At 35.1% G+C, this 25,328-nt stretch overlaps 1 protein-coding gene across 1 annotated transcript in view; it reads left to right on the plus strand.

Moving 5' to 3' along the window:
• Window positions 1–25,328, plus strand: part of NCAM2 (neural cell adhesion molecule 2) — a 337,227-nt gene that overhangs the window by 242,508 nt on the left and 69,391 nt on the right. Inside the window, exons 10-12 of the mRNA XM_075494582.1 lie at window positions 1,801–1,951; window positions 17,343–17,530; window positions 19,145–19,241. Coding sequence (XP_075350697.1) covers window positions 1,801–1,951; window positions 17,343–17,530; window positions 19,145–19,241 — 436 coding nt within the window. The remainder of the gene's footprint in view (window positions 1–1,800; window positions 1,952–17,342; window positions 17,531–19,144; window positions 19,242–25,328) is intronic.

Consider the following 25,328-nt stretch of genomic DNA (forward strand, 5'->3'; position numbering starts at 1 on the left):
TCACAGTTTCAAATGTGACTTCTTAGGGAAAAGTGTGTAATCAAGGTAAAATCAGAAATAAAATTGCTGATGTGTATGTACATTTTAGGTTGGAATAATGTAGATTTACCATTGTATTACATACTTGATGTTTTAAAAAAGAAGCAAATAATCCATAGGTAAATAATACTGTTATTAACTATGTCATACAAAGTACTTGTAATATATATCAGACATTAGAAAGCTATTTAATATTTTGTTTTAAAGAAATTACATTTTAATGATTCCAAGAAATCTCTCCAAAAAACATGACATTCAGTACTGTAGCATGTTTACTATAACTTCATAACTTTTCTCTTTCCCTTTTTAAAAGTATAACGAAAATAGAATTTGCAGCATTAGAAATTACATAAGAGATAACTAAGTGGTCTTAGTTACTAATTTTTACCAATCCAGAGGGGTTTAGGTTTGTTCATGCATTAGAATTCCATAACTGTAATTTATGTACCTATGCTGTGAGGTTTTCACCGGAAACAAAATTCAGTGTGCTTGGGTTCTGATGTGGGATCAGAATACTTTTTCTTCCATAGAAATTATGATATACAGAATGCTTTATATTACTGCTTTATGTCAAATATTTTAAGATCTAAATTGTGTGCATTTTTCCTGTGTTCAGTGAAGAAACAATTGTACAGAGTTAAAAGCTCAGTCACTTAAATATCAGCTGCCATTTCATGAGTATTTAGTGTAAAAAGCAGTAAACTTGAGTGTATGTATTTATAAGATTGGACATTAAAGTATGTTTCAAGTTTAATTGTGATACAGTGAAATAGTTACTGGTTTTCCCTCCCTTTTCCATCTTCCTCAATAATGAAGGTAGGTAAAAGTCAGTATTTTTTATCAGCTTTTTTTTTCCTCAAACAAAAAAAGTGAAACAAAGAAGTAAAGCAAGTTTCCCAAAGCTACAAAACAAGTAAAGAGCAAAACCAGATTAAAAATAACATCTTTTTCCTCAAGTATACTACTCAATTAAATTTGAAGTATCAAGCGATGAAATTTTTTTAATTGTTTTATTTCATTTTCCCTAATATTTTATACTCTTGAAATTGAAATAGTTTTTGGGGAGGGGGTGGGGAAGTGTTATAGATGAGGATTTTTATGAAGTTGCTAAATATAAAATTTATGTTCTAGAATATCAGAAGCCAGCATTCATTCTTCTTCCTTGCCTTTTCCCATGTAATTATACGGAAATGAAATCCAGAAATTCCAGTTGCATTTATGGATCATTTTTTTTAACAATCATGAGCTTGTGACAAAAAAATGTGAATAATGAAAATAAATCTATGACTGGATTTGTGTTTTGATCATTGTTTGGGTGGGGTATTTCTATTCAGTTTCACATTTACTTTTTTACGGACAAGAGAGATAATGCTAACTGTTATATAAGATACTATGATTTTACATGTATGCGTTTTCATTAACTGCAGCATCATAACAAAATGAGTGAGATCATAAACAGGTTTTGAGTATGTAGCTCACTATTCCAGTCATAAGTGGATACATTTTGTGGTTTACCTTGACAATGTTCCTTTAAGCATGTACTTATTCCCTTAATTATAGTGCCTAGAAACAGAACAACTTTTTCTATTTTTTTTTTAATTTATTTGACAAATTTAGAAGTTGCTTAGCTGTCAGTAATAACTTCACCATAGGTGAAGAGATGCTTTCAGTCATACTTATCAATGGTGTTTAATATATAAAACATACATAAATATACATATATATATAAAACCTTTCTTTTTCCTGAATCAATGTAAACAGAGCCCAGATGGCCGTATAGAAGTCAAAGGGCAGCATGGAAAATCGTCACTGCATATTAAAGATGTGAAGTTGTCAGATTCAGGGAGATATGACTGTGAAGCTGCAAGTAGAATTGGTGGGCACCAAAAGAGCATGTACCTTGATATTGAATGTAAGTTCTAATATTTTGTTTTCTCTTTTAAATTTGTTTTAAAAGAAAAAAAGTACATTCTTAATGGAAGGTCAGTTTTTCCTGGTAATTCATGTTTAAACTTGCATAATTTAAGAAAGTATGTCCTTCTGTAGTTAGTGATACTGAATCCTGTGGAGGAATCCTGTCTTTTCTGAAGTTGACAAGACCCTTCTTGGTGATTTAAGCAGGACAGGATTTCATCTGAGATCACATTCCGGTGGTACTACCCACTTACTTAAGGCTAAGCTTAATAACTTCAAATCTTTGGGCTAGTGGATACTGTTGTGGGTGAAATGTATTCAGTGGGATAATGTAAGGATTGATTTAAGCAACAGCTCGGTCTTGAGCTTAACCTTCTAAGATTCAACAAAGTCTTCTGGTTTTTTCCTAGTTCTCTCTTTTACTAATCCCCAACAAGTCTCTAGCCCTTCTTTTAACCCTTCCTGGAGTTCACAAGTTTGTGACAATCTCTTTTAGACAGAGCTGCTTTATGGGCAGGCTGCTTTATTCAAAGCTCTCGAATTTTATCCAGGACAAAAGGAGATTATTTTTGCTTAGAGAAGAGTCTGATGCTCTAGAAGACAATCAGAGGATATAAATTTGAAATATACAAAAATTCATTGGAAAATTGTCTCCTCAAACTGTTCTTCAAATTCATGAAGCAAAGGTCTTAAAAAAAATAAAAAACCAAATCCTTCTTTTGTATTTCATTGTTGTTCTATTTTGCTGGAGATTTTCTAGATACATTTGTTCTACATTTGCAGTATAGTTTGAGCCCGTTTGAGATGGAGACTCTGAACAGGAAAAGTCTTTCCAGTGGGAAGATAGAAGCTGAAATAGGATCTGTGGCACAGAATGATAAGTAATAGTTGCAGACTATCAGCTGAGGGATTTCCTGAGGAGTTCTGAAAATGACTTCAGTATACAGTTGCGTTTTCTATCTTTTTGGCAGGCAAGGAATGCATAGGAAATAAATCTAAAAGGAAAATGAGAAATGGTCGAAGTTGTAATTGGATGTTAGGAATGGAGAGATTTGCCAACCCAGAAGACCTAAGAAATACATACAGTATTTATTAATAGCTCTAACATAGCTACTCTTCAATAAATAGACATACAAAGGAGTTTGAAACATTGCAAAATATTAGTATTCTTTTGGGAACATATTAATTTACTATATTTGTTTCTTTAATGAGTGCACTGGTGCACAGATAATTATTTATTTTATATGTATATAAAGGAAAAAAAATATTTTACTAGATAAAAATGCAAGTTCAGTGAAGTTCCTGTAAAATTCCTGTAAAATCCTGTCCTACTCTACACATAGTGATATGAAATATATTATTTAATTAAGTTTATGTAGCCATTATACTTTAAAATTAAATATTAATACCTTTTATATTCAGAAGAGAGATATAGGATGCACCAAATTTTATGAAACATGGGCAACTGAAATTTAAGAATCTATTAGCAGCACAGAATTCATACTAAAGGGCATAACAAAATCTCTGGATTGATACAATACATTATTCTAGTCTAAGACACCTTTCAGGGTGAAAGTTTTAGAACAGTTGCTAAGAATTTAAAAGTAACATATTCTCATTGTATGGCAGACTTGATTTTGAATATGTGTGGGAACAATCAAATATAGTGTATGAGAAAATGGAATAGCATATTGTTTTAAGTCTGAATTTATACCTTGATTGTTTTAAGTCTGAATTTATACGTTGGTAGACACTACAAAAACATTCTTTTATGAAGCAAGTGTCATAGTTATCCTTCATTCCACTTATTTCACTTTGTAAGTTGCAGACTTTCAGCAAAAGGTACAGCTTCAAAAACTAAACAACTAATTTGTATTCTCATAGCAAAATGGGAAGACAGGGGGAATTGTTATGACATTCTGTGAAGTTGGTATTGAATAAATGATTTGACTCTTCTTGTATTATTTTCCAAGTGATGTTTTTTCAGCATGTTAATTGTAATTACAAACATTGCGATCAGGGTTTTTTACATTTTTTTCCCGAATATTCATTTACCAAATTGCATAAAACTCTTCAAAATACTTTAATTTTCACTTCAATTATTTTGGTTTTGTTCTCATCAAAACCAGTTTTGAGAAGAATTTTTTCAGGTATGGCGGGCTCTTTGCATAATCACTAGTGAGCCATTTTAGCAGAATTTTTATTATTTTTAATAATATTCTAGTATAAACATCAATAACTATTTTAAAATTAAAATATAAATAAATAAGCAAGATTGAATTGTTTATATTGTTCCATAGTTCCTAGATAGGAGTAATCAATGCACCTATGCCATTCTGTAAGTTAATAAAAAACTACAGCAGTTTTCTTTATATGTTTTAATACGTTTGACAGTTGGTGTCATCAGGAGAGGAGCATGCTCCCATCACATCCTTAAATGTCAGTGCAGTTAAACAGGCCTAATGGAGACACAGAGCACTCTGGTGTCACTGTCTCATCCTCATACTAACTGACCCCTATCAGAGACTTTGACAGTAGGATTGCACAGATTTTCTGTACTTTATCCTTGTTCTCTGTTGGGGTTACTCTTGATGATAAGAGCAGTTGTCCAGGACAGGAAGAGATTATCAGGTTTGATACCAATTGGGCACAGTTAACCCTGCCTTTTATCTGAAGTAAATGCTAGATGGACATGAGTTGTAGGGAACCCAGAGACTTTTGTAAGGATTTCTTCCTACGAAGTCATCTTTGTATTTAGTTATGTTTAGTTTTCTGTATATTAAGCATGAGAAATAAATCAAAATGATGTGAAAATGAAATATACCATTATAAATATTATTTACTAATGGATTTCATTAACTGCAAAATTTGATTACACATATGAAGCCTAGTGTGTATGGGATGATAATAATAATAATAATTAGTAATAATAGAAGTAACTGATTGAAAAGTTCCTCTGTGATGGCATGTATGATGTGTACTAGGTATTGGGTATTAAGATGTGTCTGTAGTGATTACCTACATATTTATCATAGATAGAGAAATAGCTATTTCTTTTTTTTAATAAAAACCATGTTAGAAATAGATAAAAAAAGATAAAGCAGGAGATACTCTAAGATGACGTTTTCAGAAGTGCCTGAGGAAGTCAAATGTACATATCCCAGTGAATTACAACTTGATTTGTACATACAATACTATCAGATGCCTTTCAAAGTTACAGTTTTCCTATGCAGATATTTACATTTCTATATGGTATTTTTTGTCTTTTTAGCTGAGACATAATTATTTTGAAAAATATATGCTAGGGATATAAAGGAATCTTAAAAAGCACAATACAGGCCTGACTAAAAGAAGAAAAATTCTCATGAGAGAACACATTATTTCTTGGGTTCCACAGATTATTCACTGCAATGATTAGCATTAGAGAATGAAAAATCATAATTTTGACATATTTGATATGCTGGGTCATCATTCTTCATAGTATTATTCTTAGTTAGGATGCACTGATGGCATTACTAAGTTGGAAAGGATTTAAACAAGCCAGTAATGATCAGCAGTCTGTGATCCTTAAAAGTGATCCTTAAAAGGCTCTCCACTTGCCCTTAAAGTTTTCCTTTCATTGTGTTCAAACTGTCATTAAAGCAGTCAGAAGTATTCCCAGCACTTAATTGTGTACTCCTAGGTGCACACATTGTGTAAGATGCTGGTCTCTCTGATTGCTCTGTATCACCAAGTGCAAATTCCTTTGCAGAATACTCCTGTTACTGGAGAAAATATATTAAGCCATGTTATTTGGAAAAGTCTCTGTTTTTCTATATACTACCCGGGAAGCATCCTAACTTACAGTCTTTTGTAGCTGCAATTACCAGTTTTCACATCACTCTATTTCAGTTCAAACTCCCAAGTTTCAATATTGATACTGCAGTTATTAAATATGCTGGATGGTCCAAAAATGCGTACTTCCTTACTGTACACAAAGACTAGTGTTTTGGGATATAATCAACTGTCACAAACATATTGCATTCAGTACATATGTACATTTTTGTATGAGACCAGCCATGTGAGTGGTTGACAAACATGATTTCTTAGAAAACAATTTCTAAAAATACCCATTTAAATTATTTAAAGTGTCTTCCAAAGGTTATTTTTTCTTACTACTGGTTTTCATCCAAACCTGAATTCTGTAGTTATATTCCTTATTAGTTAAGTACCAACATTCAGTGGTACCAAAAAAAAAAATTGTGTAGCATGTGCAACATAGTCTTTACCTATAAAGAAACCTGTGCAGTATTTATTATACTACTGTATTGCTAATCAGAAACAATCTTTTTTCTTTTTTTTTTTCCCATCACAATTTGAAATCAACCTCATTACTGTTACAGTATTGAACTTTGTTTCCTGAGTTGGTTAGTCTTTTAGGCTTTTCACTTTGTTCTGTGTTAGTTAGCTATATTACACTGTGGTTAATGAAAATGCTTTGGATTCATGCTATTTAGTTTTATATCTTTGCAAAAATATACAGCATTACTTAAAAGCAGATTGAACAAATTGAGCTACAAATTCTATCTACCTTCAAGGAAGCAAGGCTTTGAATCAGTGAAAATAATACTACTGTGTGCAGGATGTCACAAATGTTGTGACAGATGTCACAAAAGTTTCAGCTGCCTACTGCTGTCATTAATTACAATAAATGCAGACAGTTCATACTTTGGATGCGTTTTCTGTTAAATCAGTGTATCAATATCCCGTCACTACTCACAGAATCACGGGATGGTTGAGGTAGGAAGGGATTGCCTCTTGTCCTGTCACTGAACACTACTGAAAAGAGCCTGGCTCTGTCTTCTTTACACCCTCCCTTCAGCTATTAATCATGGGGGCCCAGCCCTATCTTGTTATCACAGCCAGAAAACAAAACTGCTAAACACAATGGTATGACCTAAGAAAGGGACAAATGACAGGAAAAGTGATCAAGAGAAACAAAATGTTGAAATATTCTGGAAAATTTTGCATCTTTTCTGTTAAAATACTATTGGCTTTAGTTACATTTCTTCCTGTCAAATTTATAGCTTAAAATGAGAAAGCAAAGATGGAAAAGGTTAATCTTTAGCATCATGAAATACATAATAATTTTGACATGACTTTGGAGCACATGAATGTCACTTGTAAGATTTAAAATTTTCCTTCTTTGACTACCTTGCACTTGCATAGAAGCAAATTTGTTATGCCATTGCAGTGACTTAAATGGGATAAGAATGTTGAATTCTGAGCAAAAGTTGAGGTTTATTGCATCAAGTCACTTTGCAAAATCTGTTTCACCAAAACTCCCTGTACTGAAGCAGGGATGAGTACATCTTTGTTGTCTTTTTCTGATGTTGCAATAATAAATGTGGCAAAGTCGCTAAAATTATACTTTATTCATCTGTATAGTAAATCTACCTATTCTTTAGCCCCAAAGGGTGTAATCATACTTTAGAACAGAAATTCCATCTTAAAAACTTTTGGCCTATATATGTTAATGACTTGTTAAAATGCGATATTTGTGTTCTCTAAATTTTTACCTAATAGAGCTCTATACTGCATATTTTTGTTGACCTTGCAATGAGCTTGATGTCATTTTAAGTAGATTTTTAATAACATTAGCTATTTTTATTTTAATAGAAAAATTTTGAATGCATATTTGAATAAAATATGAATAAAATATTTTATGTTTTATTCTGTTTCTCTTCTAATAATTTACTCATTTTATTAATAGGTATATATGCCTCAGCATCTTTTCTTACTGACATAATTTTTCACATATGCCATTGTGAAAAGTAGAGGTAAAAAAAAAAAAGCAAGAAAGAGTTTTCTGATGTTTCCTTGAAGATGATCACTTCATGAGTTGGTCTTACAGGCTAAAAATATTAAATGTTTACATTGATAATTAGTGCGTAAATTTTAAACTGGTTTTCATATTTGCAAAATACAACAGATTTTTGCAAGTCATTTCATACTACGTTAAGTGTAATTTATATTATACAATGATGACCTCTGAATGAAAAAAAGGCAACATGGCCTTTGTACTTCTCTGTATCTCCAAGATAGGTCCAGCAGAGCAGAAGCAACACATCTGAGAATTATGAAGAAAATAATCAGGTGGTATGATAGGTGTGACATTGAAACTTTGAAACTTGAACAAAACAAAATATCTCAAATTGAGATTTGTAACCTCAGTATTTTTTTTTCACAGAATCACAGAATCGTATAGGTTGGAAAAGACCTTTAAGATCACCAAGTCCAACCATAAACCTAACACTACCAAGACCACCATTATACCATGTCCCTAAGCACCTCATCCAAACGTCCTTTAAATACCTCTAGGGATGGCGACTCAACCACTTCCCTGGGCAGCCTGTTCCAATGCTTGATAACCCTTTCGGTGAAGAAAAATTTCCTAATATCCAGTCTAAACCTCCCCTGGCGCAACTTGAGGCCATTTCCTCTTGTCCTATCACTTGTTACTTGGGAGAAGAGACCGACCCCCACCTCTCTACAACCTCCTTTCAGGTAGTTGTAGAGAGCAATAAGATCTCCCCTCAGCCTTTGCTTCTCCAGGCTAAACAACCCCAGTTCCCTCAGCCGCTCCTCATAAGACTTCTGCTCCAGACCCTTCACCAGCTTCGTTGCCCTTCTCTGGACATGCTCCAGCACCTCAATGTCCCTCTTGTAGTGGGGGGCCCAAAACTGAACACTATTCGAGGTGCGGCCTCACCAGTGCCGAGTACAGGGGCACGATCACTTCCCTAGTCCTGCTGGCCACGCTATTTTTGATACAAGCCAGGATGCCATTGGCTTTCTTGGCCACCTGGGCACACTGCTGGCTCATGTTCAGCCAGCTGTCAACCAGCACTCCCAGGTCCTTCTCTGCCAGGCAGCTTTCCAGCCACTCTTCCCCAAGCCTGTAGCGTTGCATGGGGTTGCTGTGGCCCAAGTGCAGGACCTTGCACTTGGCCTTGTTAAACCTCATACAATTGACCTCGGCCCATCGATCCAGCCTGTCCAGGTCCCTCTGCAGAGCCTTCCTACCCTCCAGCAGATCAACACTCCCACACAACTTGGTGTCATCTGCAAACTTACTGAGAGTACACTCGATCCCTTCGTCCAGATCATTGATAAAGATGTTAAACAGAACTGGCCCCAACACAGAGCCCTGGGGAACACCACTTGTGACCGGCCGCCAACTGGAGTAAACTCCATTCACCACCACTCTTTGGGCCCGGCCATCCAGCCAGTTCTTTACCCAGTGAAGAGTACACCTGTCCAAGCCATGAGCAGCCAGTTTCTCCAGGAGAATGCTGTGGGAAACCGTGTCAAAGGCTTTACTGAAGTCTAGATAGACAACATCCACAGCCTTTCCCTCATCCACTAGGCGAGTCACCTTGTCGTAGAAGGAGATCAGGTTGGTCAAGCAGGACCTGCCTTTCCTGAACCCATGCTGGCTGGGCCTGATCCCCTGGTTATTCTCTACATGCCGTGTGATGGCACTCAGGATGATCTGCTCCATCAGCTTCCCCGGCACCGAGGTCAGGCTGACAGGCCTGTAGTTCCCTGGGTCCTCCTTCCGGCCCTTCTTGAAGATGGGCGTCACATTTGCTAATCTCCAGTCAGCAGGGACCTCCCCAGTTAGCCAGGACTGCTGGTAAATGATGGAAAGGGGCTTGGTGAGCACATCTGCCAGTTCCTTCAGTACTCTCAGGTGGATCTCATCAGGCCCCATAGACTTGTGAGTGTCTAAGTGGTGCAGCAGGTCACTCACCATTTCCCCCTGGATTATGGGGGCTCCATTCTGGTCCCCGTCCCTATCTTCCAACTCCAGGGGTTGGGTACCCAGAGAACAATTGGCCCTGCTATTAAAGACTGAGGCAAAGAAGGCATTCAGTACCTCAGCCTTTTCCTCATCCTTGATCATGTGTTCCCTCCCCCGTCTACTAGGGGCTGGAGATTCTCCTTAGCTCTCCTTTTGCTGCTAATGTATTTGAAGAAGTGGTTTTTGTTGTCTTTTACAGCAGCAGCCAGACTGAGCTCTAGCTCAGCTTTGGCCCTTCTAATTTTCTCCCTGCACAGCCTCGCTACACCTTTGTAGTCCTCCTGAGTTGCCCGCCCCTTCTTCCAGAGGTCGTAGACTCTCCTCTTTTTCCTGAGTTCGAGCCAGAGCTCTCTAGTCAGCCAGGCCGGTCTTTTTCTCAATTAACTTCCCTTAACTGCAGAATACTTGGCATTACTTGAAGTTGGTATCTTTAAGTAGTCTTCAGTTATTGCAGAGCATCCTGAAGTCACTAGGTTAGCACATGCTTGAAAGAGAGACCTCCAGTATTGTTTACAGTAAACCTGAGGCATGTAGCTTTGGTTGCAATATCTGAGGCCAGGTCCCTCTGCACCACAGAGCCTTCCTCTGAGCTGCTGTTGCCGCACACACTGACAGCAGCATAGGGCTAAAGTACAGAGAGAAATACCGGGTGAGTTTGAGCACAGTGTACTGGAGGTCTGAGGGATATAAGGTATAGGTTTAGGGGGACCACGTGTTGGAAATGGAGTTGGATATGCAGGGTAATTTCAGCAATGCTGTTTGGATTTTTAGTATGTTCCTTAAAATTTCTTAGAGATTTTTGTTGTTGTTTTCTGGACAGCACTGTGTGTAAAAATTAAGTAAAGAGATAATGAGGATGAGAGTCCCTGCTCCATATAGGAACAACAATTATGAGTTGGGAATATAGGAGATGGTAGGTAGATAGATAGATATTAGGGAATGGAGGGAAGATATCAATAGGAGGCATGTTGTGGGGTAAGGATGACAGGTAGGAAAATACAGAACGTAAAGATATGAAGCTGGATTTTGTTCTGAAAATATGACAAGTAGGATAGGAAGAGAGATGGGGGTTAGGATCCTGTTTTGAGAAAGGCATTGCAGTTTTTCCCTTTTGGCTATAAGAGAATTATGTGATCTAATATATGATGTTAGAAGTCTGGCCATCCTAAATTATTCCAGTAATTCTCTCCTGGAATACATGTAACAATAGAAATTTTGATACAAACTGCTGCCATTCAAAAATAATGTGTCAGTAATTGACAACACCTGATCATTTTATTACTAAAATAAAAATTACTGATAGTGTGAGAGATCTAGAGGGGGAGTCTTCCTGTTCTAGTTCCGATGGGCAGTGTTCTTAGTGATTTACTGACATAAAAAATGACCAATAGACATATGCAGACAGTTTCTTTTAAAGATCACTATTGACATACTTAGCTTATTTTACCTTGCTATGATTTCTTTGTAATTTCTTCTCCTATTTTAGACAGGTTTAGATAATTCTAGACAGGTTTATCTATTCACAACAGATATTTCTATGAAACTAAAACTTCTTGGGTTTTGTGTTTGTTTTGTTTTGTGCTTTTGGGGGTTTTTTTGTTGTTTTTTTTTTTTTTTTTTAAGTGATCAACCAAATACAATTCCTTAATGTCAAGGGGAATTCAAAGAAAAATAGATACATTGAATTTCTGTGACTCTGGAAGCACAAAGCGCTCCAAAACTATGCATGCATTTGTTGCACACCGTTTGTTAAGTTTAAAGGTGCCATTATCAACAACATACTTTGCATCTAGCAGAAAGATACTTTATCTTCATGGTAACTAATTTTTTTTCTATGTTTATGGAAATGAAGAAATTAGTATGGTGTTTGGATATTAAAAATAATATCATAGTCAAGGTTATGAGGAACTAGTACTGCTTGCCAGTAAGCAGGGACTTTTACTCTTGCATAAAATGTATAATTAGTAGATAATCCATCATACTATTGAACATCAATGTTTTATTGTAGTGCATTTTGAGAGGAACTAAGAGAACGGGGCAGGGGAAAGGAAACATTACTGAGAGTGGTGTTTCCTGTCACTTGCTGTGAAAGAAACATGTACCTCTGCAAAACTGCTCATCTCAAACTTTTGAAATAATGAGCTGGATTCTGAAAAAAACCTCTGGTTTTAGCTAATAATCATGGCAATTTAAAACCTAATATATGATAAGTTTCATTTGATTTTCTATTTGGAAACTTCACATGCAGATCTTGCACATTTTTCCTTGCAGCCACATGATCATGATAGTAGTAGTAAAACTGTGAAAATTAGTAACCCTGAAACCTGTAGTTCCTATCTTCCTTTTAAGGAGGATTATATATTAAAATCTAATCAGCTGGCCTCATTTGCTAAGTCTTTCTAATATTTCTTGTTACAAGGAATATGTGACAGTTATTGTACCTGTCTGGGGAGGTGGTTCTACTTTATCTCCAAGGAAAAGATAGTCATTGCAAAATATTAACTACTGCAAAACAGGTATGTGGGAGAAAATACAAGAGAAAAATAGAAGGCTGTTAACCAAATTGTGGCAGAGTTACAAAAAATTAAGGTACTTTTACAGGATGGATGGCAAGGAAAGTGCTAGATTTGCTAGAGGATGTGGTTTATTAAAGTCCTTCATGATGGGAAACTTATGCCAGTGTTAACCGTCTAAGAGAGATTTCCAATAATATACTACATGAAATGTCCCAGCATCTTAGATCTGACAATCTGTCATATATTTTCATTATATGATCCAGAAAAACTATTTGAGGAACAAATAGGCCAAAGTTTGAAAACCTATGTTCTTAAATTAAGAAGTGCAAATCTGATTCTGTACACTAGTTTGCTATTACAGCTGTCTGGACACATGTGCTGAATCAGGTAATTTGCCATATCCAATTTTGTGTATAATGCTGAACATACACCAGAGCTGGATCTTTGAAGTCGTTAATTGAATTACCTTCTGGATGAGACATATGATGTATTAGTCTGTTCTTGAGTCACTGTTCTCAGACATTATATGTAAGAAGGATATCTAAATGCTAGAGACAGTTTTCAGGTCAGAGTTTGCTTCTCTTACATAGTCTTCTTAGGCAGGTTATCCAGAACCACTTCTAACTGGAGTGCTGACCTGTCAGTTTCTTTCTTGTTTGGGAAAATTAACAGCTTGAGTTTAGCTAATGCTGGTGCCATAATATTAACTATTCTAAAACACTATTCTAAAGTTATAATTGCTTATAGAATCCTACTCTCATCAAATAGTTTTGTTTAATTTTGTACCTTTGTGATATAGTCTTTGGTCCTTCTAGGCATCTTTTTCACTTGAGTTGCCTCATCTCTCAAAAAGAATACTCCATCTTTCACCATTCAATCTTGTAACAGTACTTATGAACTTTATTGTATCCTGGGCTGCATAAAAAGAAGTGTGGACAGCAGGTCAAGGGATGTGATTCTCCCCCTCTACTCACCTTTTGTGAGACCCCACCTGCAGTACTGCATCCAGCTCTGGGGTCCCCAGCCCAAGACAGACATGGACCTGTTGGAGCAGGTCCAGAGGAGGGCCACAAAAATGATCAGAGGGCTGGAACACCTCTGCTCTGAAGAAGGGCTGAGAGGGTTGGGGTTGTTCAGTCTGGAGAAGAGAAGGCTCTGGGGAGACCTTATTGCAGCCTTTCAATATGTAAAGGGGGCTTATAAGAAAGATGGAGAGAGACTTTTTGCCAGGGCCTGAAGTGATAGGACAAGGGGCAACAGTTTTAAACTAAAAAATGGTTGTTTTAGATTAGATATAAGGAAGAAATTATTTACTGTGAGGGTGGTGAGACACTGGAACAGGTTGCTCAGAGAAGTCGTGGATGCCCCATCCCTGGAAGTGTTCAACGTCAGGTTGGATGGGACTTTGAATGGCAGGGGGGCTGGAGTAGGTGATCTTTAAAGATCCCTTCCAACCCAAACCATTCTATGATTTATTGTGTGTCTATACTAATATGAAAAGTAGCTTTTGTACTTTTCTGCAGGGTTGGTTTTTCGGTTTGGTTTGTTTTTTTTTTTTCAGTAGGGTGCCATAAGGTTCAGATATAATAAATATCATCACGGTTGCTTTTTTTAGAAATGGAGTGTATTCAAGCTCCTAGTTCTGTATTTAGCTCCATAGAAGTCCACTATGTTGTCTTAACTGGTGGTACTTTATGTACAAAAGATTGAAAAGAACAGTTCATTTACACCCTGAATTTATTTTTTGTCAGGCGTAAATTAATTCTGAGTTGAATAGAAGCTAAGCAGAGCATATTTTTATTTTTTAATGTTTTTAACTTTCTCACTGATCTGCATGGAAGCTTTTTTCTTTTTATACAGTATGTATTGCATTTAAGTATCCTTAACATATGTTAACATATGAGAAGGTCTGCCTTTTCATTTCTACTTGGTTATACTTCATTTTCAGTTGATAACATTTCTTGATAAATGTTCTTTTTTTAACTTAATTTGTTTCTTAGTTATTCTAGAAAACTGGAGGGATCAGATTTTGTAGACATATAAAATAGTCAACCTTATGTTTTCAAAACCTTGGCTTTAAGGTTTGTTATTTTTTCATGCTCTATTTTACATTGAACATATTGTGTGTTTCGGTTTGATAAATACTAATTATGTAACCATTTAAACGTAATATTCTACAGTTAGTGATGAGCACACAAGAAAAAACAAAATCTCTTTATAAACCGGTTATTCCTTTCCAACTTGGTTTTTTTTTTTATAAGAAATGTAAAGTAACTTTTATTTGTACTGTAAAAAATGATTTCCAGAATTATTTTCTTCATGTGAAACATCACTCCAGGTATCTTAATCTATTCCTGACTAGGAAATCAAAAATCATCTGACTTAAGATAATTTGTCTGAATCAAGCCATTAGCACAGTCATCCTGTGTCCTCTTCTTTTTGCTATATTGGAGCTTTCGACTGCTGGGGAAATGGCTGCAAAGCCTTTTTACCCAGACTTTTTAAGAGGGAAAATGTGAAGCTCTTTTTGTTTAGGAATGCTTTATGTTTGGAAGTTGTTGATTTTGGGATATATCTTTACTTGACGGACTTTTAGTCCTATTTGTGTTTTATGATTTTTGTCTGTTGGTATCTGTAGTCATGTATAAATGGCAGTCCATAACTCACCTATTCTTTTAAAATATAAATAAATAGATACTATAGGCATCCAAAATCTACCTTTAGAAGAGAGCAGTCTGAACTGAGAGTCCCTATTCTCCTAAATGCTTGTACTTGCAGTATAGAAGTGTACACTACTTTTTGACTTGTAAGACATTTTAAATAGGATATGAGTTTGCCACGTGTATTTAAATTAACAGAGAGCATCAAACTACATGATGTTACCTAGGAAGGAAAGTTAGTCAGGTTCAGACAGAACATCTTTCTATCTTGCACATTCATGCCAGTGTTCATTAGTGGAGTGAAGGTATTCTGAGAAATTGTGCATTGGAAGACAGTGCTTATCTAAAATTTGTTGTGAAATAACCACATTTTGTGCCTCATGAACACTCTGATGAGATTTCTGATCCATACGTTGAACACATTAGGTGCAAAAACTGTCTGCCAGGCAGAAGTAAGTTCATGCAGTTTTTCTTCAAGTGGCTCCCACCACTAACTTCATTTCCAGAGAAAAAGCCAAGGCTCTGACTCTTGGTATTCTGAGATTCCTGACCATACTTAACCATAAAACAGGCATATGCAGTTTGCTTTTTTCTTCATAGAGCTCCACTAGTGGAAGGTGTCACATCCTGAAGACTCTTTGATAGTCCGTTTTTGCATTAAGCTGTTTAGATGATGAAATATGGTTTTTTTTAAAGGTCTATGAAAATTAAGGAGCACTAGAATTACTTATTAAAACATTTGGAAAAGAAAGATGAGCTCCTGTATCTGGTAAATAAATTCATAGGAAGACATACTTCACTTGTTTGGATGAAACCACTGCTTTCCTACAAAAATAAGGGGTGAATAGTTATTAAAAAAAATGCTGCTGGCATTGAGCAATGTAGCAGCCTTGATCTGTGCTTTAAAACTTCTACTGATAACAGTTCTTTTCGGTCAAAGCCTGTATGCATGCGTGCAGCAGCAGCGTAATGTCACCAAAAAGTTATGCTTTTTGACAAAGGCAAACACAGAAGTTGAAAATGTGCACTTCAGAAACAAGGAAGTAGTTTTAAACCATTCCTGAAGCTAGATTTTACTACTTAGTTAAATGTGCTCAGTTCTGGTCTCTTACAGACCTATTAGCAATTTTCTAGCCTAAAGTTAAACTATTTGTGAGAAAACTAGAATAGAATTTCCAGAGACACATCTAGAAACATTTAGGAGCTATTTATCAAAATAAAAATATAAACATATGTATTTTAAATATTAACAAAAGATACCATGACACCAGCTATAATTGATAATTCTCTTTTGGAATTATAGTGCTAGAGACTTTTCTTGACTTTCAGTAATATAAAGAATATTTTCTTAATACTCTTAAAATAGAATAAGAGCAGGATCAAAATAAAAAAAAATTATAAATAAATATTCAATAGACAAAAAATATTATTTACCCAAGACATAAGTAGAAGAGCAGGGAAAGAGCTACTCCCTCTAATTTTGTAGAGACCATTAAACTGTTCCTGCTATCCAGGGAAACAGTGAGTAAACAGATAATTCTTGTCACTACTGGCATTGTGATCTGAAAATCATGGTTTGTTTGCAAAATAGCAATTTCCTCTGTATCTGACTCAGTGTTTGGCTGTATGTTTAACGTAGCAATTTATAGGAGGGTTTGTAAGGAAGACACACCATCTTTTTGCTTGTCTGTAGCTTGATGATTTCATAAGGAACTGATACAAAGATTATCCTAAATAGTGTACTGATACTCACAATATTTTTCTGAAGTAGGTAGAATACGTTGCAACATTTTAGGTATTCTTTTATTATTTTTTTCGTCTAGGTTTATTCACACAATTAAACATCTCTCTTTAGAAAGTTATCATAAAGTGTAAGATAGTTCCAGTGAGAAGTGGGTGAAGCTCTTACACATCTATGAAAATTTGGAGACTGAATGTAATTTCTCCATAGCAAAAGAAGACACTGTAAAATCAGAAAATGACCAGATTATACGTATATAAGTTTCATACATCACCTCCCTTTGTCATACAAGGGTCTGGCTGAAGACTTTCTCATCCTCAGGAAGAAATGTTCTTTATCATTTCTGAGCTAATGTCTTTCAAGGGCCTGGTGTTGCCTAATGCTACATATAATTAGCAGGTATTCTCTTCCTGAGAATTTCAGCTGAAACAGTTTCAGGAGAGGAGAAAGCTACCAAAATAAAGGCTCAAGAAACTCAAGGTTGAATACTGATATTTTCATGGTCTGTATTAAATTGATACAGCAATCAATTGAAATTTCTATGTAAACATGAATGCTTGGATAGGGGTGTACAGTTTGTTTTACTAAAACAGTTAATATATTTGTGTATTACTTCCTTTTACCAGATGCCCCAACATTTGTGTCAAATCAAACCATGTACTACTCTTGGGAAGGCAATCCCATCAATATAAGCTGTGAAGTGCTAGCAAATCCGTCTGCCTCAGTTCAGTGGAGAAGAGGAAAATTAGTTTTACCAGTAAAAAATACAACACATCTGAAGACCTACAGTACAGGAAGAAAGCTGATTCTAGAGGTAAGACTTAACATGGAAATCAATGTTGTGACATCAATTAATTTCTTCCTCAGTTTGGCACCATTGCAAGTACCATAGAGTGCATTTAAGAAGAAAACTTATAATTTAATAAGTAAAGCTCTTTTTTAAAACAAACTATTTAGGAACTTATTTATCTCTACATTTCTTGTGGGCGGTTAGAAAATAAACCTCATTTGCATGGCTCATGCTCGGTTTTCCATTTGCAGTGAACAAAAATGTAACTTGCATTTCTTGCAAGTAAATACATAAATAAAGATAAAACTAACCCATCAGGTTAATACTAAAAATTAAAGTGACTACCTGGTAGGTGCTTGGTATATACAAAAATATTTGTGTGGTTTCAGCCAAGAACAAAGCAGAAGGGTAAAGTGATAATAAACTGCAATTGGCTTTGATAGCAACTGTTTCCTCATGGAGGCACTAGAAAAATAACAACTAAGCTCTCTTCTGTTATCTAAAAGGTACATGTAAGAACAAAACTTGAGAAAGGCAGAAGACAAAGAGTGAAACTTAATGATCTGTTTACTTCATTAACTTGACTAAACAGTGAACTACTCAGCAATTGCGTATAGCAAATCATGGTCCTTAATTAATCATTTCACAACAAAGTGTAACCAGTGTCTCCAGCCCTGGTCTCACCTCTTACAGGAACAACATACTGTCTTCCTGCACAGGTGTGGAAAAAGTTAGTTTTCTCCAGTTCTATCTAGTATCAGGCTTATGTCTGAGCATAAGCTTCCCAGTTGCCATGGGAAAAAAGATTGAGAAGCTATAGGGCTAATCAGAGTGGGGGACCTAATTCAGATATCAAGCAAGATGTGTACAGTGCCCTGGAAAAAACTATGTTTTTTTCCTAAAGTCCAAACAAATAACCTCATTTCTTGTAGAGAGGATATATGTTTAAAGAGACACAGTCTTACTCTTGTTTGAAGGTCACCTTTAGGGTTTTTTTTATTTTAAGTAAAGCTTAACAACACAAAATATGCATTACAGTCTGTGGTTCTCTGAGTGCTCTTCCATTCTTCTGTCACCTGAACAGTTGGTCAGGCAAGCTGGATTCCAATAGAGCATTAGCTTCCTGTGGTATCTATTATCTGTTCTGTCTTATATCCTTATTCACCTGAGTTTACAGTTTAGCCACATCCTTTACATCTTCTTTTTTGCCTGAATGTCTGATGTATTGTGAATCCTGTAAATAAAAAGTAAAACATTATTCTTCTTCATCTATAGGAATCAGCAATTTTCAGACCTTTCATTGATTATTTCAGTCAAAATATCAGTTTGTGCCAATAGCGTCTGTGAAAAAAATTTGAAGTTTATTAGATTTTTTTTTTCTTATTTAAAAGTGAAATTGTAAAGATGAACTATGTCACCATTTTCCATTATTTAAATTCATCATTTGAATTTGAGAAGGGTGAGTTTAACATGAAAAAGGGTGTATTTAGATCTCTGTTTGGAGAATATACTAGATAGGCTGAAGGAAGAACGCATCTGTGTGCTGGTTAACGAGAACATTTTTGCATTTCTGATTTTTTTAAAGAACTTTGATACTTGATTAGAAACTAATATTTACAAACTGTATTAATTTTAAAGGTTGCTCCGACATCTGACAGTGATTTTGGACGGTATAATTGTACAGCCACAAACAGAATAGGAACAAGATATCAGGAGTATACACTTGGTCAAGCTGGTAAGTTAAAAAGTTTTTTCCTTTTCATTAAATATTTTTTCTATTTTAATAAAAATTAAGTTCAAACACACTTTTTCTCTGTTTATTCCAATGGAATGTTTGCAGTTAATTTTAATTCTCTAAAAGTTGAGTTGCAATATAGAGTAAAATAAACCACTTCCCCCAGAATATGAATCTTCTTTGGATTTAATTTTAAGGCCTTCTGAAATTTGAAAAAAATTGAATTAGTCTAACTTTTTTTCCTTTGCCCTTATTACATCCTACATTTATAACAGTGTATTTTCATTACTTCAGTGGAGAGACATATGGTTTGCAGGCAGTAAAAATAAGAAAGAATTAGGAAAGTCTTTTTTCCTTTTTCTCCCTGGTATTTTCTTCGTAAACCAAGGATGACAAAAGACTGAAATACTTCAGCAAAGAAGTTCTATTTTCATTTGCACTTTTAGTTATTTAAAAGCAGAATTTGACCCAGAGTGTTAGATTGAATTAATTTAAGCTCTGAGATGTTCTACAACCAATTGTTACAGAATTTCTGAATATTTTTAGGTCTATCTGTTGTTGTTTAGGGAAATATAAAAATATGACTGTATGTTTGTTCTTTGACAGAAATAACTATTAACTGAGAGTAAATGAGAGTTTCTTAGCATTTCTTTCAATTATGTTTCTTGTGGAATGGACTAACGATTGTTCAGCAAGCTTTGAGGTCTCCCAACATTTAGATCTACATATTTAGATGATGCAAATTGTTCCAGCTTTAATGATGTCTATGGAGTTATAATGCAGTTTACAGTAACAAAGGTACAGCCATACTGAAACCTATACACCCCTTGTGATGCATTGTTATGGACCATTTTTATCATATAACTTTCAGGTCATACCATACTGCCAGACTGGCTGATACATATTGAAGGATACAGGTAGAACTAAGGTCTTGTATTTTTTTTTTTTTTAAGTAGGACTTAAAAAAATATTTTTTTTAATGTTATAGTTTTTATGTTTATAGTTTTTAAAAAAAACTATATTTTTTTATGATCTTGAAAGTTTCAGCTGTAACTTTTTGTTACTTTTTTTTTTTTTTTAAATAAGAAAATAAGCTCTTTGGAGCCCTACTAGGAGGACCTTTGGAGGTGCATTGCTGAAACGTGCACATCCAGTCACAGGGAGGCTCTCTTACCCGGTCTGGTGTTTTAATTTTTATAGTTTTGCTCAATAGGGTAATTATTTTCTTTTGGGGTCTCAGGAGTTATAAAAAACAGGTGTTTATTAAGAAATTTCTTAGAAGTTGTACACAGCATTGAAAGTTTTTCCCATTACCTCTAAAGGATGGATTACTAGCACACACTTTTACCATGGATACTACACTATTTTTTTTTTGTCTTTGAACAGTGGTCAAAAGAGCTGAGCTTCCTAAAATAGAAAAATGTGGGGTTTTATTGAGAAAACAGCAGATTTCTATGTGGCACAATTTTACATCATCCAGAAGATCCATTCCCCTTCATTTTGCAACTTTTTTGGGTATTAGCTGTGTTGCAAACCTGATCTTCCTTTGATAGCTACATGCAACTAATGAAAAATATATTACCTCTTCCTTTTGCACATAACCATCCTTAGTCTCAGCTGAGTCCTAATTTCATACAATACATTCTCTACTTTCCACCTTACAAAATTCTCCCCGATATAAGGACTCACACAATCTAATTCATACCTTTTTAGGTATGAATATAATATAATTTTGGTTTTTGTGAAAAGAAATTCCAGAAGAGAACAGTTTGTAGAATCTTCAGTCGTGTTCATGATCATTTACCTGGCTGATCCCATTTATTTTAATGGAATTACTTGAACAATTGAGTTTCTGTAATAGGGCTAAAATTATGACTGTGGCAGCTCATTAGTACTGCATATGGCATTAAATATGAAAAATGAATACTCCCTGTGACGTTCAAAATTGAGGTAGTAATAGAAAAGCTCTAAGCTTTACGGAAAAACACAATTAATTTCTATACCAACTGTTCTGTCTCTAATTAAGAAATCTCAAGACTTGTGGGAAGTTAGCATTGATTTGAATAGGTAAACTGTATCTATTACCTGTATATTACTTTTGCCATCATTTAATTTAGGAAGTAGATTTAGCCCTCTAAAAATCTCGGGACTTGATTTTCTGACTCATGACTGGCATAGGGTTTGCAGAGTTACATTAAATTCGTTCAAAAGGACTGCATGTCCCTCTGATTTTAGTCAGTTACATCTATTTCTCTTCAGCAGCATGCTTTCTCTTTGGGGCAATACGTGTATCTGTTGATTTGATGATAGCACTGGTTCTGCCTGTCCTGCTGGACTACGTGCTACACTTGCCTTTGGAGTATCATCTCTAAGATTTGTTACATGTGAGGCTTCACTGGAAGGGAAGAGCAGTAGAAGTACAATGTGAAAGCTGCTAAAATAATTTCTCCATTCCTCTCAAAATCAGATGACTTGCTACTAGAAGTCTTTCTTAAAGCAATGAACATAAATGGTAGGAAAGGGAAGGAAAAATCCCACTTGCATCCCTCTGGTGTCTTACCTCTCAGGACAGAACAAGATGAGAAAATAGAACAATTATGCCAAAGAAAACACAGGAACTCAGGTTGTGGTTATTGCTGTGCACTGTTTTTCCATAAAGATGTATATACATATGAGAGCATCTCAGCATATCATCTGATCTATATCTGCTGATTTTTTTCTCAGATTTGCAAAACAGTGTCCCATCACAATGCATGATACTGTATGATGATTATTTTAGTGATGTATTTCTCTCCTGCTTTTATAAACAATTAATTAATTTTAATACAAAGCAATTATAATTATTAATTTAAAAAGAACATGATATTTTGATTATGCACTGTATTTCAGCAAATTCTCACGAGACCCCCTGGAAATGCAAGTAAGAGCAAATAACTCCCTACAAGCTATAATCCTGTTTTGGCTTTTTAATACAGCTCTATCAGAGATGTTACTGATGCCAGTTTTTCAAACAGCTTACTATTCTCTACTTTCACAACAGTTTGCTTAACATATTTCAGTCAATTCTTCAGAAAACTTTTTTTTCTGAACACTCCAGAACACTTAAAAAAAAATATGTATTGGAGTTTTAAACATAAAAAGGTAAATCAGAGTATATTTAGTGAATGTGTAATGAAAAAAGAATTATGGGAAGTTATTATGTAAAGCATGAGCTATATATGGACATTCTATATAATTATATGAAATGCAGAAAATAAAACAAACTCAAATTTTGTAGAAATAATAGTGAAAAGGTATCCTTAACATAAGGCATTTGTAGTGTAGTATTTACGTGGGGCTGGAAACACTGGGTTTGGGGGTGTCAGGGCTCCACTGTGCTAGGCACTACTTACAGTAGCGTAATGCATAATATTGCATTAGATTCTATAGATTGCAAATATTGTCCCCAAGCAAGGACATCAAGGCAAGACTGAGCCTAACCTGTAAATTTAGTATTGAAATTTTTCTCCATTCTAAGGATGTACAAGCATGAATTATTTCATGCAGGTCTTTGACTCCAAAGGTCTACTCCCCAGCCCCATCTCTTTCCCTGCCATGGTTCTGATACTACTTACATTCAGCATTTAGACATAGTTACTTTCAGTCAATATATATGCCAGATATACAGAGACAGGAAAAGCTGCAGAACTGCACTAGGAATACATTGACAGGAGATAGGAGACAAGAGCTAGCTGGAAGATAAATCTCTGACCTGCAGTACCTACTCTCACACCATCACTTCCTTTTCTCCATTTATACCATGACTGCTAAACTCTCAGAAGGAAAATTATTTTCTTCCATAAAACTATCCAAAAAATAGCTTGAAAAGAAAATCTCCAGTGATAAATGGTGGTCATTTATTGAACAGGTTGAGTAATAATACTAATAGACTTGAAAGAGCATTTACATATCAGTGGAGATAAGCATGTACTCATAATTCTGTGTATGCTTCTCTATCAGCTGCAATAATGTTTTTGGAACCAAACCAATACTACTTAATTTAAGCCAACGTATCACAAAATTCATTTGTGCTAACCAGCTTTATGTGCTGAGTACGAAATACACCAAGTCCAATTTTACACTTACTATTTGGGGATCTTTTTTTCTTTTCTTTTTAAGGAATTCTTTAACATCATATGTGAATACAGTCACATACTGACAGAGGAATAGACACTGTGGCGAGAAGATGAAGTTGACTAAATGTCTGACACTTGTTTTTTTTAATGACTTATTTTAATTTAAAGGCTGAACTTTTGGTAAATTATCCTTTGTTTTGACAGCAGTATAACGACAGCAAAGAGCAGTGGAACTTCTAAGAAGGTATACCAGAATCTGTTATCACTAAGTGGTCTTTAGATCATAGAAAAGAAATCCCATACTTTTTCTACTATATAGTCCTTCAACTTCTGTCTGTAACACTATATGAAAGAGTAATCACTGCCCATAGCTAAACTCCTCTAAGATTCATTTGGTTGGTTGGCTTTAGAAGGAAAAAGAACAAGAACCATCCACAGGGTTGGTTTTAGAAGGAAAAAAGAACAAGAACCCTCCACAGTTCTATCCTTCCAGATGCAGACTTCAGAATACACAACTTTGCAAATTATTCTTCACTCCTACTAAACAATGATCTTTTATGATATTCTTGCAATTCTAACGCAAAAATCATGGCAATGCTCCAAATAATTTCAGCTGACAGGACAGCTCAAATGCTGAAATGTTTAGGTAGAACAGGACCGGAGAGGGCTCTTTACGTTGCATGATCAAATTCATACTCATTAGGGAACTACAGAATTAGATTCACTTCATTAAGCTGCTAATGATCTTCTTTGGGGAAAAACCTATAGATTTGCCTAGTCTGAAAGAGGCAGTAGGTATTTTATTCTGTCTTGATGGAATTGCTAGTATTTGTTTCTGATTTTGACTAGGAATGTGTCTCCTGTTGTATTTTCTTCAGGTGATTGACTCTTTTCTTAAGAACTGATATAATTCAACTCTGAAAACTACATAAAAGTTACCTACATGTGTGGGTTGCTTGGATTGTGGGATACATATTTAAAATAGTATTTTGGATGTATTTCACACTTAAATGAGTTTTAAACATATTGCATTGGGCAAGTTATGCAAAATATTTTACTGGGTTTTCACAGGAGCTTCATTTTATGCTTATTACCAAATGGAATCATATCTTCATTTGGCAGAAATTATACCTGAATCTGCAGTAGAGAACATAAGGTTCTTCCTGAAGGATGTCTTCTTCCCTATGCCATGTTTATTATAGTTAATCATATGCAGAGATAAACACACAAAGAAAAGAGATCTCCTTAACATTTTGAAAGTCAAGAACAGAGTGGATATGTAAATAACACATTTTTGTTTCATACCATTGACCAAATAATTGTTTTAATCCAAACTGAAGTAACAGTGAATTTCCTTATAAAAAGAGCATACAAAAACTAACATAAAAATAGTCTGAATGAAATTAAATATTCATTCAACCTTGAACAATTTTTTTTGTTTCATTTTTAACTCTTTCAACAACAGAAAAGGAATAAAAGTGTTTAGAAACCATTTGTAATATTGTAGGTATCCACAGCAGCTTTTAGCCTGCAATTAAATCCAAAGAGCATTCATATTCAGTACTGCATACATCTTTCCAAGTGATTGGTATCCACATCACTCATACAGTGCCCTGCTGCTTTACTTTGGCTATCCTGGATTGCTTTGCTGGCATTCTTATGTTGTATTTTTCCCACCCAGAACAGTCATTTGAGCTAGGGAGAGAAAGAATCTGTACACAGAATGGTGCTTAAGGTACTGTCACTAGCAGGGAAAAAAAAATACTGCGCTCAGCTGTAATGAGAATCTGGAGGAGAGGGGTCACAAGCTGGTTCTAATCCTCATCCTCCTCCTCCTCTGATTTTGGAATCTATGCTTACTTAGCAAGCAACTCATATAACTAATTCTTGTTCCATGTGATCACAGGAAAAAATCTGTATGGATTTTTGAACTTCCCCCCCCCCCCCAAAAAAAAAAAACCACCAACTTTTT

Source organism: Mycteria americana, chromosome 1 (genome assembly GCF_035582795.1).
Source record: "Mycteria americana isolate JAX WOST 10 ecotype Jacksonville Zoo and Gardens chromosome 1, USCA_MyAme_1.0, whole genome shotgun sequence".
Lineage (NCBI taxonomy): Eukaryota > Metazoa > Chordata > Aves > Ciconiiformes > Ciconiidae > Mycteria > Mycteria americana.